General features: G+C 41.7%; 1 protein-coding gene across 2 annotated transcripts; it reads right to left on the bottom strand.

Moving 5' to 3' along the window:
• Positions 1-251: 251 nt before the first annotated feature.
• On the bottom strand, positions 252-24,097 carry LOC309372058 (acidic mammalian chitinase-like). Of its 2 annotated transcripts, none has more exons than XM_081915259.1 (11): positions 8,150-8,257; positions 7,556-7,585; positions 6,884-7,085; positions 5,550-5,606; positions 4,969-5,134; positions 4,267-4,391; positions 3,730-3,853; positions 3,346-3,531; positions 1,886-2,005; positions 1,649-1,790; positions 252-599 (listed from the first exon to the last, which is right to left on the bottom strand). In XM_081915259.1, the coding sequence occupies exons 1-11, from the start codon at positions 8,172-8,174 to the stop codon at positions 334-336; spliced, it is 1,443 nt and encodes a 480-aa protein (XP_081771385.1). In that variant the 5' UTR covers positions 8,175-8,257; the 3' UTR covers positions 252-333. The 2 variants fall into 2 exon arrangements, with proteins under 2 accessions (XP_081771385.1, XP_081771384.1); XM_081915258.1 differs by lacking the exons at positions 252-599; positions 1,649-1,790; positions 1,886-2,005; ... (6 more) ...; positions 7,556-7,585; positions 8,150-8,257 and adding exons at positions 16,202-16,579; positions 17,779-17,920; positions 18,094-18,213; ... (6 more) ...; positions 23,190-23,219; positions 24,025-24,097.
• Between the last annotated feature and the right edge of the window lie 673 nt (positions 24,098-24,770).

Here is a 24,770-nt window from a genome sequence, read left to right as displayed (position 1 = left end):
GGTATTGCTCCAGTGGGAAGGTAAACAGTGTTTCTGTGCACTGCTCTGGTTTGACAGAAGCAGCTTAGTCATGCTGGCCACATGATCCGAAAGCTATACGCTGGCTCCCTCGGTCAGTAAAGCGAGATGAGTGCCACAACCCCAGATTCGTATACGACTGGACCTAACGGTCAGGGGTCCCTTTACCTTTACCTAAAGAAATAACTAGGCAATGCCAAAACATTATAATGAAAGAGATGAACACACTAGGCTTTAACTTGCACACTTTTATTTCTTAATTTTCTGCCATGAGTTTAAATTGAAAAGCCTAGGTAAGAGCTGGATAATCTTGTTTTATGCCCAGTTGCAGCATTCACAGCTTGTATCAAAGACCAAGCCAGCCTGGCAATTCTGCTCATAGGTGACTCCATTCAGACAGTGCCAGAAAGCATTTCTGTTGTTGGCCACGGGGTACAGACCATTGGCTTTGCCAGCACAGAAACCGCTACCACCACTGCTGCCACTGCCAGAGCTTCCACTGCCAGAGCTTCCACTGCCACTTCCTCCACCGCTAGGAGCAGCTGTGATTGGAGGATTGGGTTGGGCAGGAGCGGTACAGCCTGAAATAGAAAAAAAGCATTACACACTTAGATGTATAGGATCAGAAGCAATGATTCTTCAACATCAACTTCATTGGACTGGTCATGTTGTGTGGGTGCCTGATTATCATCTTCCAAAGCAACTACTCTATTCCAAACTTAAAAATGGAAAGGGTAATGCTGGTGGTCAACAAAAGAGGTTTAAAGACTGTCTCAAGGCAAATCTAAAAAAAGTAGTATAAACACAGACAACTGGGAAACACTGGCCTGCAAGCGCTCCAGTTGGAGAACAGCCTTTACCAAAGGTGTCATGGACTTTGAAGACACTCGAACTCAGAACGCAAGGGAGAAATGTGCTAAGAGGAAGGCACGCTTGGCAAATCCACATCGTGATCAACTCCCGCTCGGGAACCAATGGGAACTAAAAGGTCTAAAAACAATGGGTAGGATGACTTCTGTGCTAGGCTATAGTTTCCAAGATCAGTTTCACAAAAGCAGAAGGTATTGTTGTTTGTCATTGCTCTAATCTTTTCTCTCTTGCTGCCTTGTTTGCTTGAAAACTGCATGATGCCACCCAGTGGCGTAGCGTGGGGGGTGCAGGGGGGGCGGCCGCACCGGGCGCATCATCTGGGGGGGGGGGCGCGCTCGCACTCGCAGCTCTCTGCCCCTAAAATCCAATGGGTTAAAATCCATGGGTTAGGGGGCGCAAATTACGTGCTGATAAACCCACGCTATGCCACTGATGCCACCTCTCCCATCTCCCTCCAAAACCTCCTTCAAAGCTCACCTTTTTATGAAGCCATTGGCTGAATCCCTTAGTTCCCATGCTCTGCTGAACCAGGGGATCTGCCAGTTTTTGTTCTCTTAGTTTCTACCGGTAATTTTTCTAATCTTAAACCAGAATGTATACTGTGATGTGCATGATGCTGCTTTTTCCATGCTCGAACCATTTGTATGTGTTTTAAGAAAAGTGGTGTATTTTTATTATTAGCATTACTGAGACATGACTGTATTGCCATTTACAATATGCACATGTTAATTTGAGAAAGCGTCTTGTTGCTGGTACTTACTGGTGCTTTGAAGACCAAGAGCGTTCTTCAGGGCAGTGATCAAGGGGTATTTGCCTTGGTTGCAGAAAGTTCCAGTGAAGTCATCCAAGTCAATGGCCCAAACCATGGCACCTCCAAAGTTGTTCTTCATCAGCCATTCAGCCTTTGAAGAAAGAAACAAAAAAACCAGTCTTGAAACTACCTGGACAGTCTAATGCACCAGAATGAATGTATGCTTTTGTGAGATTGGTACCATACCTTGATCTGGAAGCTCTTGATGTTGTCATAGCCCACCCATTCATTGCCTTTGTAAGCATAAGGGACATCTTGAGGACCATCCCAAGCTTGAGTGGCTCCATTCTTCAGGAAGGTGCAGATCTGGAAGGGAGCAGCACACAATATTACCAGCTTACATGCTTGAAGAATAGCTTGCTTGTGGAGGAGAGGCTTTGTGCTAATAAACGTAGTGGAAATCAGTCCCTTAAAGTTTATAACTGACTTATTAGTTTTTAAACATGATTTAAAGCTGTTTATCTTTGTCAGAAGATACCTCTGATCTTATGTCTCCATTGCATGAATCTGTAATGAGTGAGTCAAGAACAAAGCTAGTCAGGTTTTATCTCCCAGGAAAGAAATTTAAAACAATTTCAGCACTAACTCAGATTTCATATGTTGCCTTCAAACAGAAAAACTATGGGTTTTTTGGAAATGTGTATTTGACACAGTTCTTCTTGCACCTAATGCTGCAATAAGCACTGTATAAATTAAAAAATAAACCCAGTTACGTCCAGTAACCTACAGCAATCTTGTATTTAATTTGAGTTTATCTTGTACTGCTGTTTTTGTAGATTTGAGTTATGAAATATTTTTTGTCTGTGTTCTGCTATTTTTTAAAATATAGTTGCTTGAGAAGTTGGCTATTAACACTTTTGGAATGCATAATTCCAGAACAGTAACCTTGTGCTATCATAGCAGTCAACTAGTTTATTCTTGCATGAAATCATATAACTATAGCAATAGCTAATTTCATGAAATGAATAAAAAATAAGAATAAAATTATTTGCAGTACTATTTCATGCTAAAAAATAGTCCAACAATTGGCCCATAATAAATTGAGACTTTTCTAAGTGTTCCTCCCACCCTAGCCTCTGCTGAACCATAAGCTTTTTATCCCCTAGAAAAAAGGGAAGCTCAGGTCAGGCATTCACTGCATGATGTTTTACTTTATTTTATATCTTTCTTGTCCTCCCCCATAGATCATAGTGCATTGATGGGTCTCTGGGAGAAGATGCTCCACCAGGTATCTAGGTCCTGAGATGTATAGGGCCATATATGTCAAGGCAGGCACCTTTAACTTGCCTCTGTAGCATAGTGGAGCTATTTTGCAATAGGCAGCCCCTAATTGCAGCTTCCAAACCAACATCAAAGGCAGCCCCACTTACAACACATTACAGTAAAAATCCATTTTCAGCCCATGGGTTATTGTGAGCAAGAATAGCTGTAGCTGACATACTAGATGAAGCTGGCCTAAGACGTTTCTTGCCATGGAGGCAATTGTGATAGATCTAGGAGCACCCCATGCTACATACCTGTTCCTTCAGACTGAGTACAATGATCTCCAAAACAGACGCTTGCTTAATCCTCATCTCATCCCCTATCTTGTTGAGATAACAAAATCTGCCCCTAATTTCTCACGGACATAACTTTGTGGCACATACCTCATAGTAAGCCCAGAAGCCAGCTTGTCTTGTATATGGTCCAGCAGGTCCAGCCCCAGATGTTGGAGCACCAACAGCTGTGTTGGATGGGTTGCTGAGGATGAAGGTGTGTCCATAAGTTGGGAATCCAACAATGAGCTTCTCAGCTGGGGCACCGTTGTTCTTCCAATAGTTCATGGCATATTCCTATAAGGAAAACACAGTGCTAAAATGTCTCCAAAGACATAGTTGGAAGTTTCCTTGAGTGAATTTCCTTATTTAAAGCTGATCTCTTTATTTCTAGTTCCCCTTCCCTCCAATCAGAACATTTTGGGGCAGCTTTATTTCCTTTGTTGAGGAAAGCTGATTTAGCTATTAGTGACAAAACTTCTGAAATATACTTACAACATTGAAGTAGATGTTGCCACCGGTGTCTGCAGGACCTCTGTACAGAGGGCTGTTCTCTCCAGTGTATCCCTCCCAGGAGCCATGGAAGTCATAGGTCATCACATGGAAATAGTCCAGGTACCTGTTGGGGGGGGTAGGTACGTAGGTATTCAGAGACGGGTTCATTTGTGGCCAATTTGCTATCTTACCAGGTTGACAATTAGAATTGTGATATTGATATGGATAATCTATACCTGGTCTTCTAAATTCTGTGCAGAAAAAGCCCAAAATCCATAAGTAGGGCAATACCTTTATTAGGTCAGCCAAAATGTCACAAAATAGTGAGCAAGCTTTTGAGTTCTCTAGAACTCTTCATCAAGCTGAGAGCAAAGCAAAGATCTGTGTTAAGGTGGAGTTTAGGAAGAGAGAGCAGACCTACCCAGCTACCCTTTTGCTTTATTGAGGCAGAAAAGGGTGATATCTCTTTATCCATTGCTCACTCAATAGACACCTCTAAGCAGTAGCCCAAGTACATCTGCAATACAGTATACTTACTGGCCCAGCTGAGGAATTTCATAGCCTGACTCAATGTTGGAAAGTCCACCAGCCACAGCAGCAGTGACCATGAGCCTGGGCTTGTTGGATTGTTGGGCTTCCTGCTCAAAGGCTTCCCGCATTTCCTATGAAAGAGAAGAAGAGCTGTAGCAATTACTTCTACATCATGCTGTATATTACCCTCCCACTCTTAAGGAGGAAACCCCTGTTTCATATGATAAGCATAGACATTGAGAGAGTCAATAGCAAAGTGGTAGCTGGAACATCTGAGGGTCTGCAGGTAGGTAGTTACTAGGACATGGTGGGGCAGTACTCTTATTTTTCCTGCAACATAACATAGGAAACTAGAGTGCAGCAGTCCTGTGTCCCATGCAGTCATATTCATAACATTCAATTTATTCAGAGATTCTCTGGAATCTTTTCTGCCCATCTTCCTTGGTATACATAGAACTGAAAAATCGCAGGTACATTTATGTATTTGATGCTAGCCCTTAGATATGTACAATTTCCAGGTGTCCAGCTTTCTTCCTAGGTGACTTAAATATCTCATTCTTGTGTATGGGAATCGCTTAATTGTCCACAGTATCTTTTGCAAGGGAGGGGGATAGAGAGGAAACCAGAGTACGTTGATTCCGCCTATAGTGACCTCCTGGCTCTGCCTCCCATTAGCTGCCCTACCCACAGCACCAACTCTTATCTTACCTTAACCAGAATAGTAAAGAGGGCCTTATCCTGAGCAGTGCTGCCTCGAGAGCCAGGGTATTCCCAGTCAAAGTCCAGCCCATCAAATTCATACTGGCGCAGGAATTTGATGACTGAGTTGATGAAAGTCTGACGAGTTGCAGAAGTGGCAACCATTGCATTGAAGCTAGGCAAGAACCAGAGAAGTGGAGAATTAGGAGAAATAACTACAATCAGCATTCACTCCACTCAGCAAGAAAAGACTTAATAAAAAGTTGCAATGCACTACCCAATCCAACCCCAAATCTCAAGACACTGCAACCCATCCATCCCAAAGCAGCTGTCACAACCGTGAAAATGGTGCACCAAATTTATACACCAGGGATTCCGTAGTCAGGTACCAAAAATCAAATAATTGTAAATGGTTCAAATAAGTGAGCCAAATCCAGTATGCAGGGGAGATAAAAACCTCCCATATCATCATTTGACTTGTGAGCCAATTTCTTTCAGATCTCAAATTAAGGTTATGATAATTCAGACTTCGAGTCCTTGAGTCAAACCCCATCACTGAATTGTCCCAAGAAAAATGTTATGGTGCTTACGGAGCTGTTCCAAAGTTCCAGCCTCCAATAGCCAGGAGAGTCTTGAGTTGTCCATTCCTTGAAAAAAAGGAGTAAGAGAGATTAAGTTCAGTTCTGTATTTTTTTTATTCAGCATCCTCTGATGATTACTTTTCCTTGGGCAGAAGGGACACTATTGTGCTATAAAATATTGACTGTGACACATCTCATATAAGGCTATTCAAATAACCATTTTTGTTTGTTTGTTTGTTTGTTTCACCCTTTCCTGGAGCAGTGAGAAATCATTGCGATTTCAAGGGTGCTGATTATTTAGACCCATTTCAGTGTAAGTAAAGGTAAAGGTACCCCTTCCCGTACGGGCCAGTCTTGCCAGACTCTGGGGTTGTGCGCCCATCTCACTCAAGAGGCCAGGGGCCAGCGCTGTCCGAAGACACTTCCGGGTCACGTGGCCAGCGTGACATCGCTGCTCTGGCGAGCCAGAGCATTTCATGTAGTTTCCACTAAAATAGCATTGGCCACCCTGTCTGATTATATTAGGAGACAGACAAGGATAATTGCAACCCTATTGATTCTATGTGGCATTTGATATCATTGACTCCTAGATCAGTTCTGTTAATGTGTTGTCTAGTTCACAGGGTTCTACTCTGTCTCCCATGCTTTTTGACATCTGTATGGGATTTGGAGGACAGTTATCGGCATGTTACCATAAATATAACAAAGAATGAATCCTGATAAGATAGAGATACTGATGGTGGGTGGTTTCTGGGTCTGAGAATTGTGTAGATGGCCTGTTCTGAATGAAGTTCCACTTCCTGAAGGAGCAGGTGCATAGCTTGGGAGTGCTCCTAGAGCCATCATTTTGACTAGAGGCTCAAGTGGCCTCAGTGGCTAGGAGGATGTATTCCCAGCTATGGTTGGTCTGCCACATACAGCATTTCCTAGACCAGGATAGCTACCTGACTACAATAGTACACGTTGTGCTAACCTCACATTTAGAATACTGCAATGTACTCCACGCAGGACTGCTCTATGTGGGTCTTTCAGATAACAAAGTTGCATTTCCAAAAAAAAAAAAAAGGAGGGAAAAAAAGGTATACAACAACTTTCACTGGAATTTGTATATAAATGCATTTGTACCTGAAACAGGTCTGGTGCTGCTTGATACATTCTAGATTTGTCATATCCTACTGCAACAACTTCACAAGAGAAGCCTTGTGGTTTCCTGCCTTATACTGTATAATATCAGGCATTTGCTACCAATCATGCAGATGTTTTCAGAGAGGCACTCTGCAGAAAATGATCTGCAGGCAATTTAAGATAATAAACTAGAACCAACTTCTCATCAGGCAACTTACTGGTTTTTCAGCCCGTTGAAAGATTGGTAAAGGGTCACATCATTCCACTCAATGGTGGCGATCTCGTTGTTCTTCATGCCAGCAAATGCATAGATCAGCTGGGTACACAGGCATGGGTCAATGTTGTCAGGTTTGAATTTTCCCAGGCCTGGTCTGTACTGGGCCCAGTTGGTAAAGTAGCATGTCAGCTGGTAGGCAGAGCCTATGGTTAAGAGAAAAGTTGTGATAGTAGTAGGATATGTTCCACAATGAACCCAGAGTGGCTGGGGAAATCCAGCCAGATGGGTGGGGTACAATTATTATTATTATTATTATTATTATTATTATTATTATTATTATTATCATTACAAGCCAGGATTTGGGACAGAGTTTTGGGCCTCATTCAGAAGAATAAGCAAGAACTTCTCACCCAAAAACCCCCAACAGGGTATTTTGAAATAAATGAAGGAATGCACATTACCATGTAAAGGGAGAGGGCATGAATTCAACTCAGAAATTATCTCGTTATCTTAATGCTATTCCTTAGGAACAGGCAGATCCATTTTTTAAACATTTTATTTATTTGGTGTATTTTTGTTTATCTCCCAAAATAAGCTCCTGAAAGTGCCACTAGTGGCATAGGAGATGCTCAACACAGCTCAATTGCTTTCCCTCTACCTGTTTATTACTTACCCAGCTGAGCATTCAGCAAAAGCGCCAGACCTATGAAGGAAATAAAGAGTAAAGAAATAAGCCATTGAGGTAGGTGTGTGTGTGTGTAAGAGAGCCCAATCATATGGACTTAAAAATAAAAGGCATTCAAATAAATGATGAACCCAAGAATGTTTTGCATTAAATAATAATGGCTCTGAGATCCCCCCCCCAAGGAAAAACAAGCAATTTCCCCTAATATGGAGTTTTGGATGTTAGTTTCACTAACATGTGGTTTTATGCACATTTTCCCTTAATATATGCATTTTTGTTTGATTGACAAACTGCATCATAAAATTTGGAGAAGAGTGCATTTCGAAGCATAGCCGTGTTTCAGTTTGTATATTGGTTTGAGAAATGTGGACTAGGTAGTCAATAAAGTGCAAACAAAATCGAATTTCCCCTCCATCCCTACTCAGAAGTAGGTCTCATTATGTACAATGCAGTTTTCTCCCAACTACCTCTTGATAGGATTGCAGCCTCAGTCACATTTCAGACTGGCCCATTCATTACAGTGTTTAAGAATAAAACTCAATAACACAATGTATAGACATAAAGTGGTCATTATAGACTTACCGGTAAGGAGAATCAACTTGGCCATGGTTGATCTGTGTACCACTTTTCCATAATTCTCAACTGCCTTTTATAGACGACATCCTTATTTAATCACATGGCTCCTTATCAGAAAAGATAACCAAATCAGCTTTTTGACAAAGCTAATTGGTAGTTAATGGATTACTAAATAGATATTTCCATCTCACCTCTGCAATTTGCCGTTATTTTCCTACAGCGGATTATGTAAACCTGCTGCCATTATGGAAATGACAGAGCTACAATAATAGCCTCATGGACATAAAGCCTGTTTGGGAATGTGTTTGCTCTAATCTGTGTGGAGTTGATAGTGGCTATTAATGCTTCTAATTGTTATAACAATGTTTGGATTGCTGTGTAAACAGCGTTTCAAGGAATATGACTGCGGAATGTTAGTGGAGAGAATGACGATAGATAAAATTATTTCAAAGTGAACTGTATGGCAGGTAGACCCAACAAGGTTTTGTGTGTCTATCTGGTTTGCTGGCACTGCCAGCTTTTGTGGAGTCACATTTTTGATGTCCTTGCTCTATTCAGCCACTGATTTTCTTGTGGTCAGTTGGCCTTTGCCTCTACAAAGACTCAGAGCTTGGTTCCTCTGCTCTTAAGGGACACAAACCTCTACAAAGACTCTGGTCGAAGTCTTTAAGGGAAAAGTTAATAGTGAAATGGCATTTACAATTAGTGGATTTCAAGCACTTGTTTTTACTATAATCAGTCTGGGGCCCTGTTGTAATAAAATAATTGGATTTATGTTCACTCATACTGAAATCCTAAATTTGGGTGGGATCTAGAGGACTTCATCATACTTAAGTCCAATTTATCTCAGTTAGCAATTAGTTTAAAGTTACAAACTGGTATGATGATATTTGGAAAGTTAAAAAACCAGTCCAGGTCATCTGCATAGAAATCTTTACTTTTATTTCTTGCATAGATGCTACTGGAAATTATTCCAAAGTTAATTTTGGTTTATGTAAATCTTTAAGTGTTATTTCCTTGTAATATCATGCAGAAAGTGTTCAGTGATTTGCTGTCTTTTATTTAAGAATATTTATGAATGTGGAGTCCTGGAAAAAAATAAAAATTCCTGAACTTTAGAGTCATCCAGTGAAATCAATCCAATGTCCTGTATTCATTTGGTGCAATGTCATGACATTGCTGCACAGTGTTCTGTGCTGCTACACCAAAGCCACTATCAAAATGTCAACAAGACATTTATTAATAACCTTTATTGGAGATATCCACCAGCATGATAGCTTACATTTGAAACCCTTTTATCAAGTTTGCACTTGTGACACCCCTTAGAAGGTTACCTGAGGCTCCAGCTTTTGGAGGCCCAATGGCTTCTGAGAGCAGGTGCACAGCTGCTGTGGTGCTTGCAGTTCTGTGGGCCAGGACCTTATAAAATCACAGACAAACAAATATATGTGGTACTAATCATAAGTGACCAGTGAAATACCAATATTTACACAGTGCTTCAATTCAGCCAAATATTGGTTCCTAATCCCTTTTCTCCTTGCCATGTTACTGACCTTTAACCTCTGGGCAGCACCAGTATTTTTCCTTATTGCTATTGTACTCATTTTAGTTCTTTTATTGTCCGTATATACTACAATTATTTTTTGCTGACTTAATAAAAAAGCTCAGATAACATAGTTCTTTTTAGGGAATGGTCATGTGAAAGCACTGTACAGTGGTACCTCGGGTTAAGTACTTAATTCGTTCCGGAGGTCTGTTCTTAACCTGAAACTGTTCATAACCTGAAGCACCACTTTAGCTAATGGGGACTTCTGCTGCTGCTGCACCGCCGGAGCACGATTTCTGTTCTCATCCTGAAGCAAAGTTCTTAACCCGAGGTAATATTTGTGGGTTAGCGGAGTCTGTAACCTGAAGTGTATGTAAACTGAAGCATATGTAACCCGAGGTACCACTGTAGTGCATGTGAACAATGTCTTTTTATAGGTGACTTTCATTTTGCATTTTAAGTAGTCTTTAGCATTTTGAATATTAAAGATACAAACAGCTTTATGTCTTTAATATGAAATCTCTTTGTTATACAGTTGATGCACAACACATGTGAGGGTTATGTTCTGGGGATGGTGCTTCAAGCCAAAATTGTGCATAGTCAAACCAATCCTGGAACTGTCCCCAGGCAAGAAACCCTATGTTTTCTAAGCCATTGTGCCAAGCAAGCCTTGCCCCCCCCCCCGCAAGGCAGAGAGCCTCCCAGAGCGTCTTAAGCAAAGCAAAGAGCTTAAAGCTCTTTCTGCATCAGGTTTGCCCACTGTGGAAAGAACTTTAAGCTCTTTGCCTTGCGTGCGTTTAATTTGTGCCATGTCAACTGGCAGGCAACCAAGCACTTAAAACTCCGATGATGCAAGTTAAATGCATGTAAGTTGTGAGTCAACTGCACTCAATGACAGTCTTCCCCAACCTGGTTCTAGATACAGGTAAGTAGCCGTGTTGGTCTGACGCAGTCAAAATAAATGAAAAAATTGTCCAGTAGCACCTTCTACCAACTAAGTTTGTTCAGGGTATAAGCTTCCATGGCCGCTCCATAGTTTTCAGTTTAGTAATAAATTGTAATTCAGCAACTTCTTTTTCAAGTCTATTTCTGAAATTCTTTTGTAGTAAGACAGCTGCTTTGAGATCCTGTATTGAATGTCCTGGGAGACTGAAGTGTTCTCCTACTGGCTTCTCTGTTTTGTGATTTCTTTGGTGTAGGGTTTGGCCTGTTTGTCTAACCTGAACGGCACTGCTAGCATTTGATGGCATACACAATGTTAAAAGATGAGCAATTAAATAGGCCTGAGATGGCATGTTTGATGTTGTTGGGTCCAGTGATGGTGTTGTCTGGGTGTATGTAGCAGCAAGGTTGGCATCTGGGTTTATTGCCAACTTTAAAGAGAACTTGCTGAATTACAACTTATTACTAAACTGAAAATCCAGTAGAGATATTGGATTCTTGTCTCATTACATATGCTAAAGCTATTTTTGGTCGTCTGCATACTATTCCTTGCTTTTTCCTGTAGGACTAATAGCAGTTGTTAACAGTCATCAACAGGTTTACCATAGTATTGAGTCAATCACCCATCTCCTACTACCCTTCTGAGAAAAACCCCACCCCACCCTCCCTCTGTATATAAGGGTCTGGTGACTTCCGTTTCAGCGTATCCGAAGAAGCGTGCATATACACGAAAGCTTATACCCAGAACAAACTTAGTTGGTCTCTAAGGTGCTACTGGATAATTTTTTATTTTTTTTATTTATTTCCCCAACCTGGTGCCCTTCAGACGTTTCAGACTACAACTCCCACTGGGTGCATGGCCAATGGCTAAGGATGCCAAGAGCTGTTTTCTGCAACTGGGCTTGTGATTAATCTCTCTCATCTCGGACTGTGAGCTGCAGTCAAGAACAGATCTTGGCAACAGCTCATAGTTAGGAAGAAGCCGAGTGTCAGGGACTGAACTGAAGAGGAGGGCTGGGAATTGCCCTCTCCTTCTCCTCTGCTTCCCTTGGAGGAGGAGGGGGAGTGGGGGGATCGCCCCCCAGTAGTTTCAAGAGAAGAGGGAGACACAACTGAATTACAGTAGAACTCAGAGCTGCCAAGTTATGAGGTGTTAGGAGAAGGAGGGGGAGACCTGCCAGCAGATATGTCATTGGAAAGCATAGAAGAGCCACCATCCCCGCATACTTGCTGCTCAATTAGAATTGAAGAGCAAAGGGCTCAATGCCATTTGCCTCCTGAGGCCTGTAGCCAAGGACGGTTGCTGGGGAAAGAAGGGGAGGAGCTCAGAGTGAGGAATGTCACTATAGAGTTAAGGACTGGATTCTTTGTCTTGCACCACGATGACTGAACAAAACCATAAACGTTGTCAGGAGTCTTGATAACAAACGAGCGTAGTTAATGAAAAAGGAAGATTTATTGCAAAAAAAAAAACCAGTTCACCAGAGCGGCGATCACAGCCGTCCGTTCATAAAGATGTCCCTTCTAAGGAGGGTGTTTCCAGTGAGACCAGAAACAGCCGAACTTCCTCTTCTGACGTATTCTGTCCCGAAGACCCCCCCATACGCCTAGATCTTGGGCTAAGGGTGTCAGCTCCAACCTCTTCCTCATTCTCTGAGAGTGTACTTCCATGGTCTTTCCTGCTCTCCGAGCTGCTTTCATTTCTAGTCCCTGCAGTTTGCCCTTCACTGGCACGCTAGCAAGCTGCTGGCTCACTCTCCACAACTCTGCTATCAGTTGGCATTCCTAAGGGTGGGGGAGCTGGTTCTCTGCTATAATCCTCCTGTCTTGCAGTTAACCCTTCCTGGCTCCTTCCTTCACTGGGAGCTGGCTGCAAACTTCCCTTGGAGACTGGCTCATGCATGACAGATATGAACTTTCTGGTTTCTTCCCTGCTCCTTGATGCTACTGGGGGAGGAGAGAATCCCCCATGCCTGACACCTAGATTCCCAATGACACAGTAAGCTAAATTTTGACTTAGCTCAGCACAGGTGTAAAAAACAATCTGGTATAGCAAAGTGAATGTGAGCTCCTCTGTGAGAGCCCATATATAGAATTATAGAGTTGGAAGGGACCACAAGGATCATTTAGTCTAACCCCCTGCAATGCAGGAATCTTTTGCCCAATGTGGGGCTCTGTATGGTTCTGGTAAACCATAGTTTGGCTTCCTGTGTTGTTCAAACCATCTCCCTCTCTCTTGTTTCCAGGTTCACCCTAAAATGAATTACTTCTGCTGGCAGGCCTGAAGTCAGTGGTTATACCCAATGCCTATGCCAAACCTCTTATACCTGTAATCAATAAAAATTGTGGTCTTATTTGACCCAAAGTACTGTTTTTTGCCTGGTTACCGTATTCTATAAGACTGGGTGGGTGGGTGGTGTTGTGCCTGGGCACGCAACACTCAGCTTTCTCTTGCCTCTGTGTCATGAAACTCAAGAGGATATGATCAGAGGCGCAGGAAGGTCAGGTGGTACCTGATACGGAAAATTTCTTGTCACCCCCCCATTGATTTTTTATTTTTATTTTGCCTGCAAAAATGTTTTTACATTGTTTCATATTTTCTTACAAAGGAATGTGGATTCTGGGCCCCTGATAACAAGTAGGTGACTATGGACAGATACTTAAATCTACAGGATGGATTGTGTTTTGGCTTGTGTTATTTTATTTATATTTATTGTTTCTTTATTTAATTTTTTTTTAACCTGCAAAGTGGTTTACCAAAACAAAAAACAAAAAACCCCACAACAGTAAAATCAAGAAAAATTAACAATCCTACTTTAAAACATACAGAAGCTAAAATATTAAGATTAAAATTACTTCAACTTCCTAAGCATCTAGGTATGCTTGCCTAAAGTAGAATGCTTTTAGCAGGTGCCCGAAAAGAGTCTAGCAAAGGCATGTGCTTTGTTGCAATAGGCGGGGAGTTCCAAAGTGCAGGTGCTGTCACAGTAAACAATGCAGTACAGATGTTATGTGAAACCTGTCGTAATGCTTGAAACTACTGAAGGGGAGGTTTTATTTATTGTGGTTTCACCATGCTTTGTATTATTGAAAAGGAAAACATTTATTTAAGAAACAGGACTGCACAGCAGCAATCTAGTCTCATCATGATCAGTGGGACTTATTCCCGAGCCGACGATGCATAAGATGGGCTGCAATCCTATGCACGCCTTGCATCCAACTTGTACCTAAAACTCTGCACAAGTCTGCACCAGAGAACTGTAGAGTTGGAAGGGACCCCTGAGGGTCATCTAGCCAACCCCCTGGGGCAATGCAGGAGACCATCCCTGACCGATGGCCATCCTTCTTCTGTTTTCCCCCTCAGCCAGGACACACAATGAATAAAGACACAACAATGGAGACTGGAGGTGGGGGCGGGAAGCCCAGCGGAGGGTGGGGCAGTAGGGCGGGTCATTAAAAACTTTTTTTTAAAAAAAATGCCTGCTCCAAAGGTCTTACTAAACTAGGGATTATATAGCTATATCTGAAATTTCATGCATATCAGTTAATATCTTGACCCCGCTCCACTGAATTGAAAATTCAGCCTTCACGACATAGGAAAATGGCCAAGTAAACAGCTATTTTTGTGGAGGAGGGTCAAGATATTAACTGATATGCATGAAATTTCATATATAGCCATATAATCCCTAGTGTAGTAAGATAAGACCTTTGGAACAGGCATTTTCAAAAAAAGGTTTCTTATGAACCACCCTAGTAGGGCAGTAATTGCTCCTTGATAATTTGTCACCCCCTCCATGATGGCACCTGGGGCGGACCACCCCCCCTTCCTATGTCCCTGGATATGATCACTTCCTCCCAAGTTTCCCAGTACTTCTACTTTGTGAATCAGTTCCTCTCTGTTGGTGAGGACCAGATCCAAGACAGATGATCCTCTTGTTGCTTCTTCCACCTTATGGGAAATGAAATTGTCAGAGAGGCAATGGAGGAATTGGTTGGACCTTACATTCATGATAAAGTTGAGTTCCAACAGATACTGGAAATTTCCTATAACTACTGTATCTCTCCTTTTTGAATGTTTGGCAATCTGCTGTAGGAAGGCATCATCCAAGTCTTCAGTCTGGCTTGGAGGTCTAAAGTCAATGTTGTTTCCCTCTCCTACAATTTTAACCATCTTGGGCCAACTGAGTATGCCAGTTTGTGTAACACAGTTAAATTTGAGGTGGGGAATCTACATAATTCAAAAGTTTGCATATCTACAAAGCTTTGTGCAATAAAATAAATTGTCTGGGACCAAGCATATCTTTCTGAGAGGGATCTGCTCTGTGCTATAGGATTTCATGGTCGGTCAGTAGGGGCTTGTGGATAGACAGGCTTGCCTTGTGGTGAAAGGGTGGGCTATCTTTTCTAACTGACACCACATTTTCTACTTCTGCATCCATTATTTTCTCTGGTAGCAACACCTCTGAGATGGCTACAAAGTGTAATGTTAGATCTAGATGCTATAAAATCTAACGTGGTTGTGAAGATGAATTCATATTGATTCACCTATATTAGGAACTTTGTATTAATTTCCAAGTGGTCAATGGGAAAAAAGTTTGGGAACCACTGATTTATGCTATAGTTTAACAATGCTTTATGACAGATTGCATGAGTGCCCCCTCCCCTTGTTTTGAGTGGTGCCTGGCACCTCATGGTCAGTTTTTGGGTGCCAGGCTATGGCATTTTTATTTACCCAGCCCTTTGGCAGCTAAGTTAGGTTCTGACCTTTTGGTGGGATGGGGTAGGACTGGTCTTATTGTGTTGTTGAACGAACATTTTAGAGATTTTGTATTCTGGACTGTTTGTTAGATTTTTTTTACTGTTAGTTGATTTTATCTTTTTGTGCTTTATCTTCTTAAGTTGCTTCAATACTTTTTGTATAAAATGCAGATAATGATAGTTTATGTGAAAGGTAAATTTCTTTGAAGGTATGTTGTTGTTGTTGTTGTTTTGCATTGCGGGGTCACCTGTTTTTGGATCCCCCTCTGTTGGGGGTCAGGTACATGCAGCCTCTGCTGGCCACATGATACTGGCCTAGATGGCAGGCTGTGAGTGTCATGGAGGCCACATGGGTGCCACCACCCACATGGGGCAATGTTGCAAGTAACCAAAAGCAAAGGCTGGATAACATAGTTTTATGGGTACTGGTTCAACAGTCAACCAGGAAGCCAGTATCACAGGAAGCTCCCCTTGGATTATAAGCTACATTTCCTTTGTAACTTTAAAGGTAAAGGTACCCCTGACCATTAGGTCCAGTCACAGATGACGCTGGGGTTGTGGTGCTCATCTTGCTTTACTGGCCGAGGGAGCCGGCATTTGTCCGCAGACAGCTTCCGGGTCATGTGGCCAGCATGATTAAGCCGCTTCTGGCGAACCAGAGCAGCGTACGGAAACGCCTTTTACGAGCCCACCCCGTCGCGGGGATTCAAACAGCTGACCTTCTGATCGGCAAGCCCTAGCAGGAGAAGCAGGTGAAAAGAATAGCAAAGCCTACATGCCATGCAAGTAAATTCACACAGAGGAAAGAGCCATAGGTTTTGCTGAATTTTATTTCACTTTTACAGCTACATGGAATGTCGGATTGGGAAGGCTATGGAGTTAAAAAACCTGATCACTTCATGCCCAGTTGCAGCATGAGCAGCTGGCATCAAAGACAAGACCCGTCTGGCAATGCTGCAGGTAAGTCCTGCCGTTCACACAGTGGTAAAAGCTGTTCTTGTCTGTTGGGTCTGGGTACAGGCCTCCGGCTCTGCTAGCACAGAATCCACTGCCTCCAGTGCTGGGGCTGCCACCGGAGCCACTGCTTGGGCTGCCACCAGATCCACTGCTTGGGCTGCCACCGGAGCTTCCTCCACCACCACTGGGGGCTGGTGGGATTGGCTCAATGGGCTTGGATGGGGCTTTGCAACCTGGAAGAGAAGCAGAGGGTAAGCCATCTCAAATAACCACTATTGGCTCAAAATGTGAATTCTACATCATTTTGAACTTGATTTAAAGGTTTCTGCCTACATGACATGTGTTTGGCTTTTTCCACAAAGAAAACCTGCCTTGTACTTTCTCCCTAGTGTGTGATCCACATCAGTGTGAATAGAGAAGGTGATCTCCTGATCTGCAACTCCCATCAGCCCCAGCCAGCCTGGCTAATGGTCAGGGATTATGGGAATTGTAGAGGGCACCAATCAATCATGAGCACAAGGAAAAGGCTTTTAAAAATCTTATTTAAAAGACCTCTGATTTCTCATTCTACTCTAGATCTGTACAACTTGTGATCCATTGAGCTGAATGCAGGTCACTAGCTATAAACTGTGACCCGACAGTTTTTTGAGAACTTGTCTTTTTCTGTTTCCAAACAGGTAGTAAGAACTGAAGGTTAATTCAACCTCATACACAGATGAGTTGTACAGTCCAGCTCAAATCCTCCCAGAACTTGAGGGTCCCTGTGGCTGTAAATCTAAAGTACTTGGCTATCTGTGGAGTAGGTCAGGAACTACAGCTCAGTGGTAGAGTATATGCTTTGCATGCAGGAGGTCCCTGCTTCAGCCTTTGGCATTTTTAGTTTAAAGGGTCCAGAACCTGGTGATGGGAAAGACCCTTGAGATCTGTGGTCTAGATGACACTGAGCTAGATGGGCTGATAGTCTGTCCTAGCATAAGGCAGCTTCCAACGTTCTTAATTTATGAATACATGGGTTCTGCATTCAGTGCCCGTGATATGATCTCCAAAATATACCTTCTCTTTCACTCTGGACTGCAGCAGCCCTTTCTCCCCAAGTCTTATCAGTCCCTGATTCTATAGTTGTGGTGAATTCTTCTTGGTTGTTTTGCCCCCATCCTTTAATAATGCATTCTATTTTTTTGCCCTCCAAAACCTTCCAAATCCAACTGTTCTCATTCTCTATTTTTTTTTTAAAGTGCTATCATTGATATTGAAATTTATTGAGCATGTTGTAAACAGGCCTAAAAGTGACTTAACTGACCTTGGTACCTCAGTTTGGAGGTTAGTTCTAAAATAAGCAACAGTGACTTGTTTTTCAACATTATGAACTTTTGCTGGAACTTTGGCTTTCACAATCGTTTTGAGAGCTTTTCCTGCTGCTGCTGCTACTTACTAGCACTCTGCAGTCCGAGAGCGTTCTTCAAGGTGGTGATCAAGGGGTATTTGCCTTGGTTGCAGAAAGTACCAGTGAAGTCATCCAAGTCAAGAGACCAAACCATGGCACCTGCAAAGTTGTTCTTCTTCAACCACTCAGCCTGTCAGATGCCAAGAAAGATGCCCAAGTAAATCTACTATATAGAGAACCTGTACTTAGTGGCATTACATCAGTCACAGTCCTCATACCTTGATTTTGAAACTCTTGATGAACCTACCAAGACATTCTAATGCACCAGAATGAATGTATACTTTTGTGAGATTGGTACCATACCTTGATCTGGAAGCTCTTAATGTTGTCATATCCCAGCCACTCATTTCCCTTGTAGGCATAAGGCACATCTTGAGGAGCATCCCAAGCTTGAGTGGCTCCATTCTTCAGGAAGGTGCAGATCTAACAGAGGAAATGAAAAAGGCACCTTGTAGATCATTGCAGGACTCTGTCTTGGTTGCTGTCTCATAATGCTACGTGCATAGTGCAGAGAAGTGAACTCAACGTATCACTGCACAAATCTGCATAGGCATCATAAAGCTTATAAGTATTTCCTCCATGGCTTAAAAAGGAGGCACAATGTGTATTAAGAGTTGAAAATACCTTGTTGGCTGCATAGTGAAAAAAGTTATTATCTTGTCCTCAGTTATCTGAAAGTCCTGCCTACCCCAAAAACCAATGTGCATTAGCCACATTACTTCATCTCAGTATAATCTTGAGCAGAAATTCTAAAACCCAGGTGCCCTAGCTAGTGATATCCATACAAAAAATGGTCCCTTGATCCCTATGGAGGAATTTTTTTCTCGCTTTCTGTCTGGCACTGAGAAAAATCTCACTGGCTACTAAGCTTTAGAAACATTTTTTTGCAACACTGGTTTTGTGCAAACAGCATATTTTCCAAGCCATTAGGCCAAAATTTAGTTGTTGCATCTTTGTAGGATTTCTTATTTGATTGGCCTATCTTTAGAATTATATTCTTCATCTGTATAGTGTAAACTGAGTGACGCAAATAAATATTTTAATGGATTGTGGTGGGAAAAGTGAACAAACCTCATAGTAAGCCCAGAAGCCAGCTTGTCTTGTGTATGGTCCAGCAGGCCCAGCGCCAGTTGTGGGAGCACCAACAGCTGTGTTGGATGGATCGCTGAGGATGAAGGTGTGTCCATAAGTTGGGAATCCAACAATGAGTTTCTCAGCTGGGGCACCATTCTTCTTCCAGTAGTTCATGGCATAGTCCTACAAAGGCAAATCATTTGTTACTCTCTGCTTGCAAAGTGGAATGTTAATTTCTTCATTTTTTTTTAAGGTTTAGTTCCTGGCAGGCTTTGAAGCACCCTGTAAAAATAGGCTTCCAGCTTGGGATGAGAGAATCTGCCAGTTGCAGGTTTTCTCTCTCAGTTTCTTCTTTTTTCCACCCTTAAATTTGGTTCTCCACATTTCCATATCAGCGTATGATTTACATTAAAGTAAGCACTTTTGCCTTATACACATTTTTTTTGCAAAGCAATTTTCCCTAATACAATGCCTTTTTGTATGTTATGTTCACTAGTGTATTATTTTTTAATGCACATCTTATCCTAGTGTATGTACTTTTGACACATTATTTTCCTGAAGAATTGCATTGCAATATTCGGGAAAGTGTGAATTTCAAGGGATGGCTATGTTTCAGTTTACATGTTGTTTCAAAAAGTGCAAATTAGGCAGATTGACCTTTAAATGTCTCCCCCAGCCCTACTTTCAACTTATACTTACAACATTGAAGTAGATGTTTCCACCAGTGTCTGCAGGACCTCTGTACAGAGGGCTGTTCTCTCCAGTGTATCTCTCCCAGGAGCCATGGAAGTCATAGGTCATCACATGGAAATAGTCCAGATACCTGTGAGGAGATTAAATGTTTCTGTGTCCAGTTCTTCTTCTTTGCAACTATTAGTAATATGTTGAATAAACCCTATGCTTCTAAGGCTTTTGCAGTCTCATCTTCCACAAACATTACCTCTCTAGACCATAGCCCATTTTCTGCTATGCAGTAGCACCACCATTCTTTTTTCTGACTATATATGATAGCATTTGGTGTATAATTAGACCCATAAATGCAGTTCCATAGTGTAAGCCCATCACAGGCCCAGTTTGCTCTTCAAAACAGATCATTATTGTGACTTTGACTTTAGAATATTTGATCATTGGGTTTTTTTAGCCAACCTTCTTAGGTTTATCCTTCAGGATGAATATCTATAGCTTTATTAAAGTAATCAACAGAGGAAATAGTATCTGTGGCTGCCTTGTCACCTGAAGTAACTCTGTGTACTAGGACCGGCTGTAAGGTACACTGTTCTCCTAAAACCAGCCAGTATGCTAATACTGCAGCTGCCTCTATGCCTATGATGCTGGCATAGTGATTTTACCAATGACACATACTGGCTTGGTTTCACTTTAACGCACAGTGTGCAACTGATGAACAATACGACACACATCAGATGATTCAAAATAACATTAATTTTAAGGGTATCTTCACCTATGCATATACAAAAGACAGAAGTTAAATTTAAAGAGAGAGAGAGAGAGAGAGAGACAGACAGACAGACAGACACTAAGCACCTAAAATACTGTACTTACTGGCCAAGCTCAGGAATCTGGTAGCCTGACTCAATATTGGAAAGACCAGCAGCAACAGCAGCAGTGACCATGAGTCTGGGTCTGTTCACTTGTTTGGCTTCCTTCTCAAAGGCTTCCAACATTTCCTACAAAGCAAACAGTAAGGTAAATGTGAATTTTCTGACAGAGCCCCACAATCTTGTTACTGTTCGGGTTTTGAGCCAATCCTATGAATTTTAGTCAACAAAATAATTAAAGTGACAATTTCAGACTATAAAAAATTCCTATGAATAAAAATTTATTGCAAAAAGTAAGAGGTGAGGAACCTGTGGCCCTGCAGATGTTGTTGGTCTACCACCCTCCCTGACCACTGGCCGTGCTAGCTTATGCTGATTGGAGTTATAGTGAAACAACAACTGGAGGACCACAAGTTGCCCCACTCCTGTTTTAGGTGTTGTCACAGGAAGCACCATTTTAGAAGAGGCACCCACTTCTGTGTGTCTCTTCTAAAATGATGCTCACCAGTTTTTGTTTTTGTAGATAATGATATTAAAAATAAAGACCCCATCAATCTGAGGCAATTTTTAATTGATAGCAAGTTTTTAAAAGATTGATAAAACCTATTAACTGAGTAATGGGACAGTCGTACACATGCTAACTTAGAAACAGGCTCCACCATCTTCTGTAGGGCTTACACCCAGGTGGTTGTGTGTAGGATAGCAGCATACATGTTGTAGCCCTATGTAGCATTATTGTTATGCTGCTATGGCAATGGGAGACCGCTGCTCATCTCTGCTGGTGAGAGTGACTTCCTTCCTTGACTTTAGGGCAGCAGTAGGCAATATGGTGCCCTCCATTGTGGACTACAACTCCCATCAGCTCAGCCAGCAATGGTCAACGGTAAGGAGCAGTGGGTGTTGTGGTCCACAGTATTTGGTTTTGGCCACCCTAAGTTAGGAGAATAAAGGCAGAGATAAATTGATGCTAAACTATCCAATCTGGCTTCTCCCTTTCTGGGTGGTGGTGGTGAAATAAGAACAACATAATCAGTGGTTTTACCTTAACCAATAAAGTAAAGAGGGACTTATCCTGAGGGGTGCTGCCTCTAGAGCCAGGGTACTCCCAGTCAAAGTCCAGCCCATCAAACTCGTACTGGCGCAAGAAAGTGATGACAGAGTTGATGAAGGTCTGGCGGGTCTCAGGAGTGGCAACCATTGCAGTGAATCTGTAATGTGGCCATAAGAGGGTAGAAGATAATTACCTACTTATTATGTGCATTCTTTTCTCTATTACTAGGATGAAGTATGCAAGCATTGCTTCAACTTACGGTGCTGTTCCAAAGTTCCAGCCTCCAATTGCCAGAAGAGTCTTCAGGTCCCCATTCCTGTCATGGAAGAGATTGCAGAGATTAAATCTACCCTCTTTCTGGAACAAGGAGTCCCGAGTTGCTGCCATCTTGCTATCTATTTTGTGTTTGTTTTTATAATCTTGAACCCCATTTTCTTATGTCAGACGATCTGTCAAGTAGTCTAGAATGAGTCACTTTATATTATTGGTTTGCATCCCAACATCAGCTGACAACCTTGTAGTAGTGTAGCTCCACATGTACTCAAACTTTCTTGCTTCTTTGTTCTATGTAGCCCTAGGTTCAGCTAGGTTACAACCCTGGCCATTGCATCCCTCTGGGCAGGAAGGCATATGATAGTGATTTCTGTTCCAGTTAAGCCTCATATAAACAAGGCAGAAGCAGAATGTGGGAAGGGCGGGTGACCATTATTCATGGATACTCACTGGTTTTTCAAGCCATTGAAAGATTTATAAAGAGTGACGTCATTCCATTCAATGGTTGCAATCTCATTGTTGCGCATCCCAGCAAAGGCATAGATCAGGTGAGTACACAGACAAGGGTCAATGTTGTCGGGCTTGTATTTCCCAAGGCCTGGTCTGTATTGGCCCCAGTTGGTGAAGTAGCATGATAGCACATAGGCAGAACCTATCAAGACAAATAGGACAGGTTATAATAAAAGTTTAAATGGAATTGAGGAAGACTGAAGGGTGAGAAGAAGAAAGACAAGTGTGCATTTTCTTTAGCTATAATAAAACATGTATACCTGCCAGGTCTTAGTATGTATTGCAGATTTGGCATGTCATTATAGTAGGTGCAGAAGAGCATTCATTGCTGTGATATTTAGGAGGGATTGCTGCAATATTCTTAGAGATAGACACGTGCAGCTTAGTGTAATGTAAATGCACAAATTTTCTAAACATATTTTTTTTCCCCAAAATATGCATTTCAAAATCCCCTTCAATGGTTTTGAAAGCTGAGAACTGTGTTGCAACGTTTAGAGAAATGCAAAATACCACAAAAAGCTATGGGCTCCACTGAAAAGACCACAGTCTGCCACTGTGGAGACTGTGGTGTTTTTATGATATTGGGTTTATTTACACATATATGCAACCTGCACCTATGATGGAGGGGTTCACAGCATTAACACCCACAGAGGCTCTTGTTTCTCCCAAAATTACAGCCTTGGAATCAAATGGAAATCAAACATTGCTCTCAAGAGGTGCTTTACCTCTAGGTCACATCACTGCAACTCAACTCTAAACTCAGGCTTTGTCCTTCTAACTATCTATGAGTTGAGGGAAGGGCCCACCCATTTGCTGCCTCACATAGAGCCCCTTTCCTTTGTTTTCCTTAATGGCCTATCACCCAGGCTGTCACTCCAACACAGGTAGCGACTAGGTGACACTTAGACATTAATTTAAAGAGCTGCTTTCCATACCTATTTGTGCATTCAGCAGGAGCACCAGACCTATAAAGAAAAAGGGAATAATTTGTAAATTAAATATGTATAAACTTTTATGAGTTGTTTAGAAATCATAGTGTATCATTATTTAACTTTGAGAAGAGTGGCAAAAAATTTCTGTTTTGATGAAAGACTTTGTTGTAGGCTATATACTGACCGCTATATTATATAGTTATTCAAACACGATTTTAAATAGAAGCACATTAACTGCTTGAATTTTCAAATGAATTGTAATGGAGGTATAATTTACACTGTGCATGCTACTTGGACTTCATTGCTAAGTATTATGCAGGAATTTTCAAAAACTAAAATTAATAGTGGGGAAAGAAGGGGTTGATACAACTGATTAAAAATCTGCAAGATTTTCAGTTGTAAGTATTACAGGGAACATCTTTGGGTCTCCAGGAATTTTCCCCAACCTTATCTGGAGACCCAAGGGATTGAACCAGGGACTTTTTGCATGCAAAGCATGTGTTTTTCCACTGAGCTATGGTCATTCTCCAATGGAGGGAATTCCTGATTTCCAAATATCCTGAACAAAGAAAGCTTTCTCTCCACACTATGGAATGGAGGGAAGCAACACTTCTGGTTTTGTAAGGAAATATGGTAGTGAATGAAATCTTTGCTATAGAATAGCAAGAATAAAATCAACTTGCTCAGTTATTTTGAAATCCATTCAGTTAATTAAAAGTTGTTCTCTTTTAAATAATAGAATATGCACGAAAAAGTAAGGAATGAGAATTACAGAATGAGTTTCTTCCACCAGTAGAGAAAAGTTACACCATTTTATGAATTTCAGATTTGTACTTACCGGTAAGAAGCATCAACTTGGCCATCTTGGTCTCTGTACTGATCTAACGTTGTTTCTCTCTTCCTTTTATACCATACACTTGCCCTTCTACCTGTTCAGTGCCTTGTGACCAAAGCATCAGGTGATTGGGACATTCATCTAAAATTATTGGCATGCAACAAATTCCAGTACCAGAACAAAGGCACAATTAAAAAACCAAACTTAAGAAAAGATGGTTATCAATATTTTTTATTTTACCAGTGCTATTGGGATCCTGGTGGAATTAGATTACAGTGTTTAAGTCCCTTTAATTGAATGATAACATATAGAAGTCAGGACTGTATATTTGCTGTACCAGTTTGCTTTTGATTACACTTATAAATTGAGAACAAACAGTTATATAACCTGTTTACCGAGGACTTCCAGCTGTTTGTCCCAGTTACCTGATTGTTCCCTTGCAAAACTGAAGTGTGTGCATGTATTTTTTCTCTTTGAGGGGGCTGATCTAGGGTGAAGGGGAGAGAAGTGACTAGAGGAGAAGGTTCCCCCAGCATTTGCTCAAAAATCCAGATGTGTCCAGAAGCCTAGAAAGGTTTGCAACCATGGTTATAAATGGACAATTGACGATTCCTTAATTAGTGAGAAATTACAAGGATCTCCCAACCAGGAATACTCTCTGCTTCCCTGGTCTAGGTTTAACAAAACCATGGTTAGAAAACTGGTTCTCAGGTCTTGTTAGGCTTTCCTGTGTCACAGGCGTAGAACCT

Source organism: Podarcis melisellensis (genome assembly GCF_964234715.1).
Source record: "Podarcis melisellensis genome assembly, chromosome: 6".
In the NCBI taxonomy this organism is placed as follows: Eukaryota; Metazoa; Chordata; class Lepidosauria; order Squamata; family Lacertidae; genus Podarcis; species Podarcis melisellensis.
The sequence above is the reverse complement of the archived record's forward strand: the minus strand, read 5'-3'. Positions and strand labels throughout refer to the sequence as shown.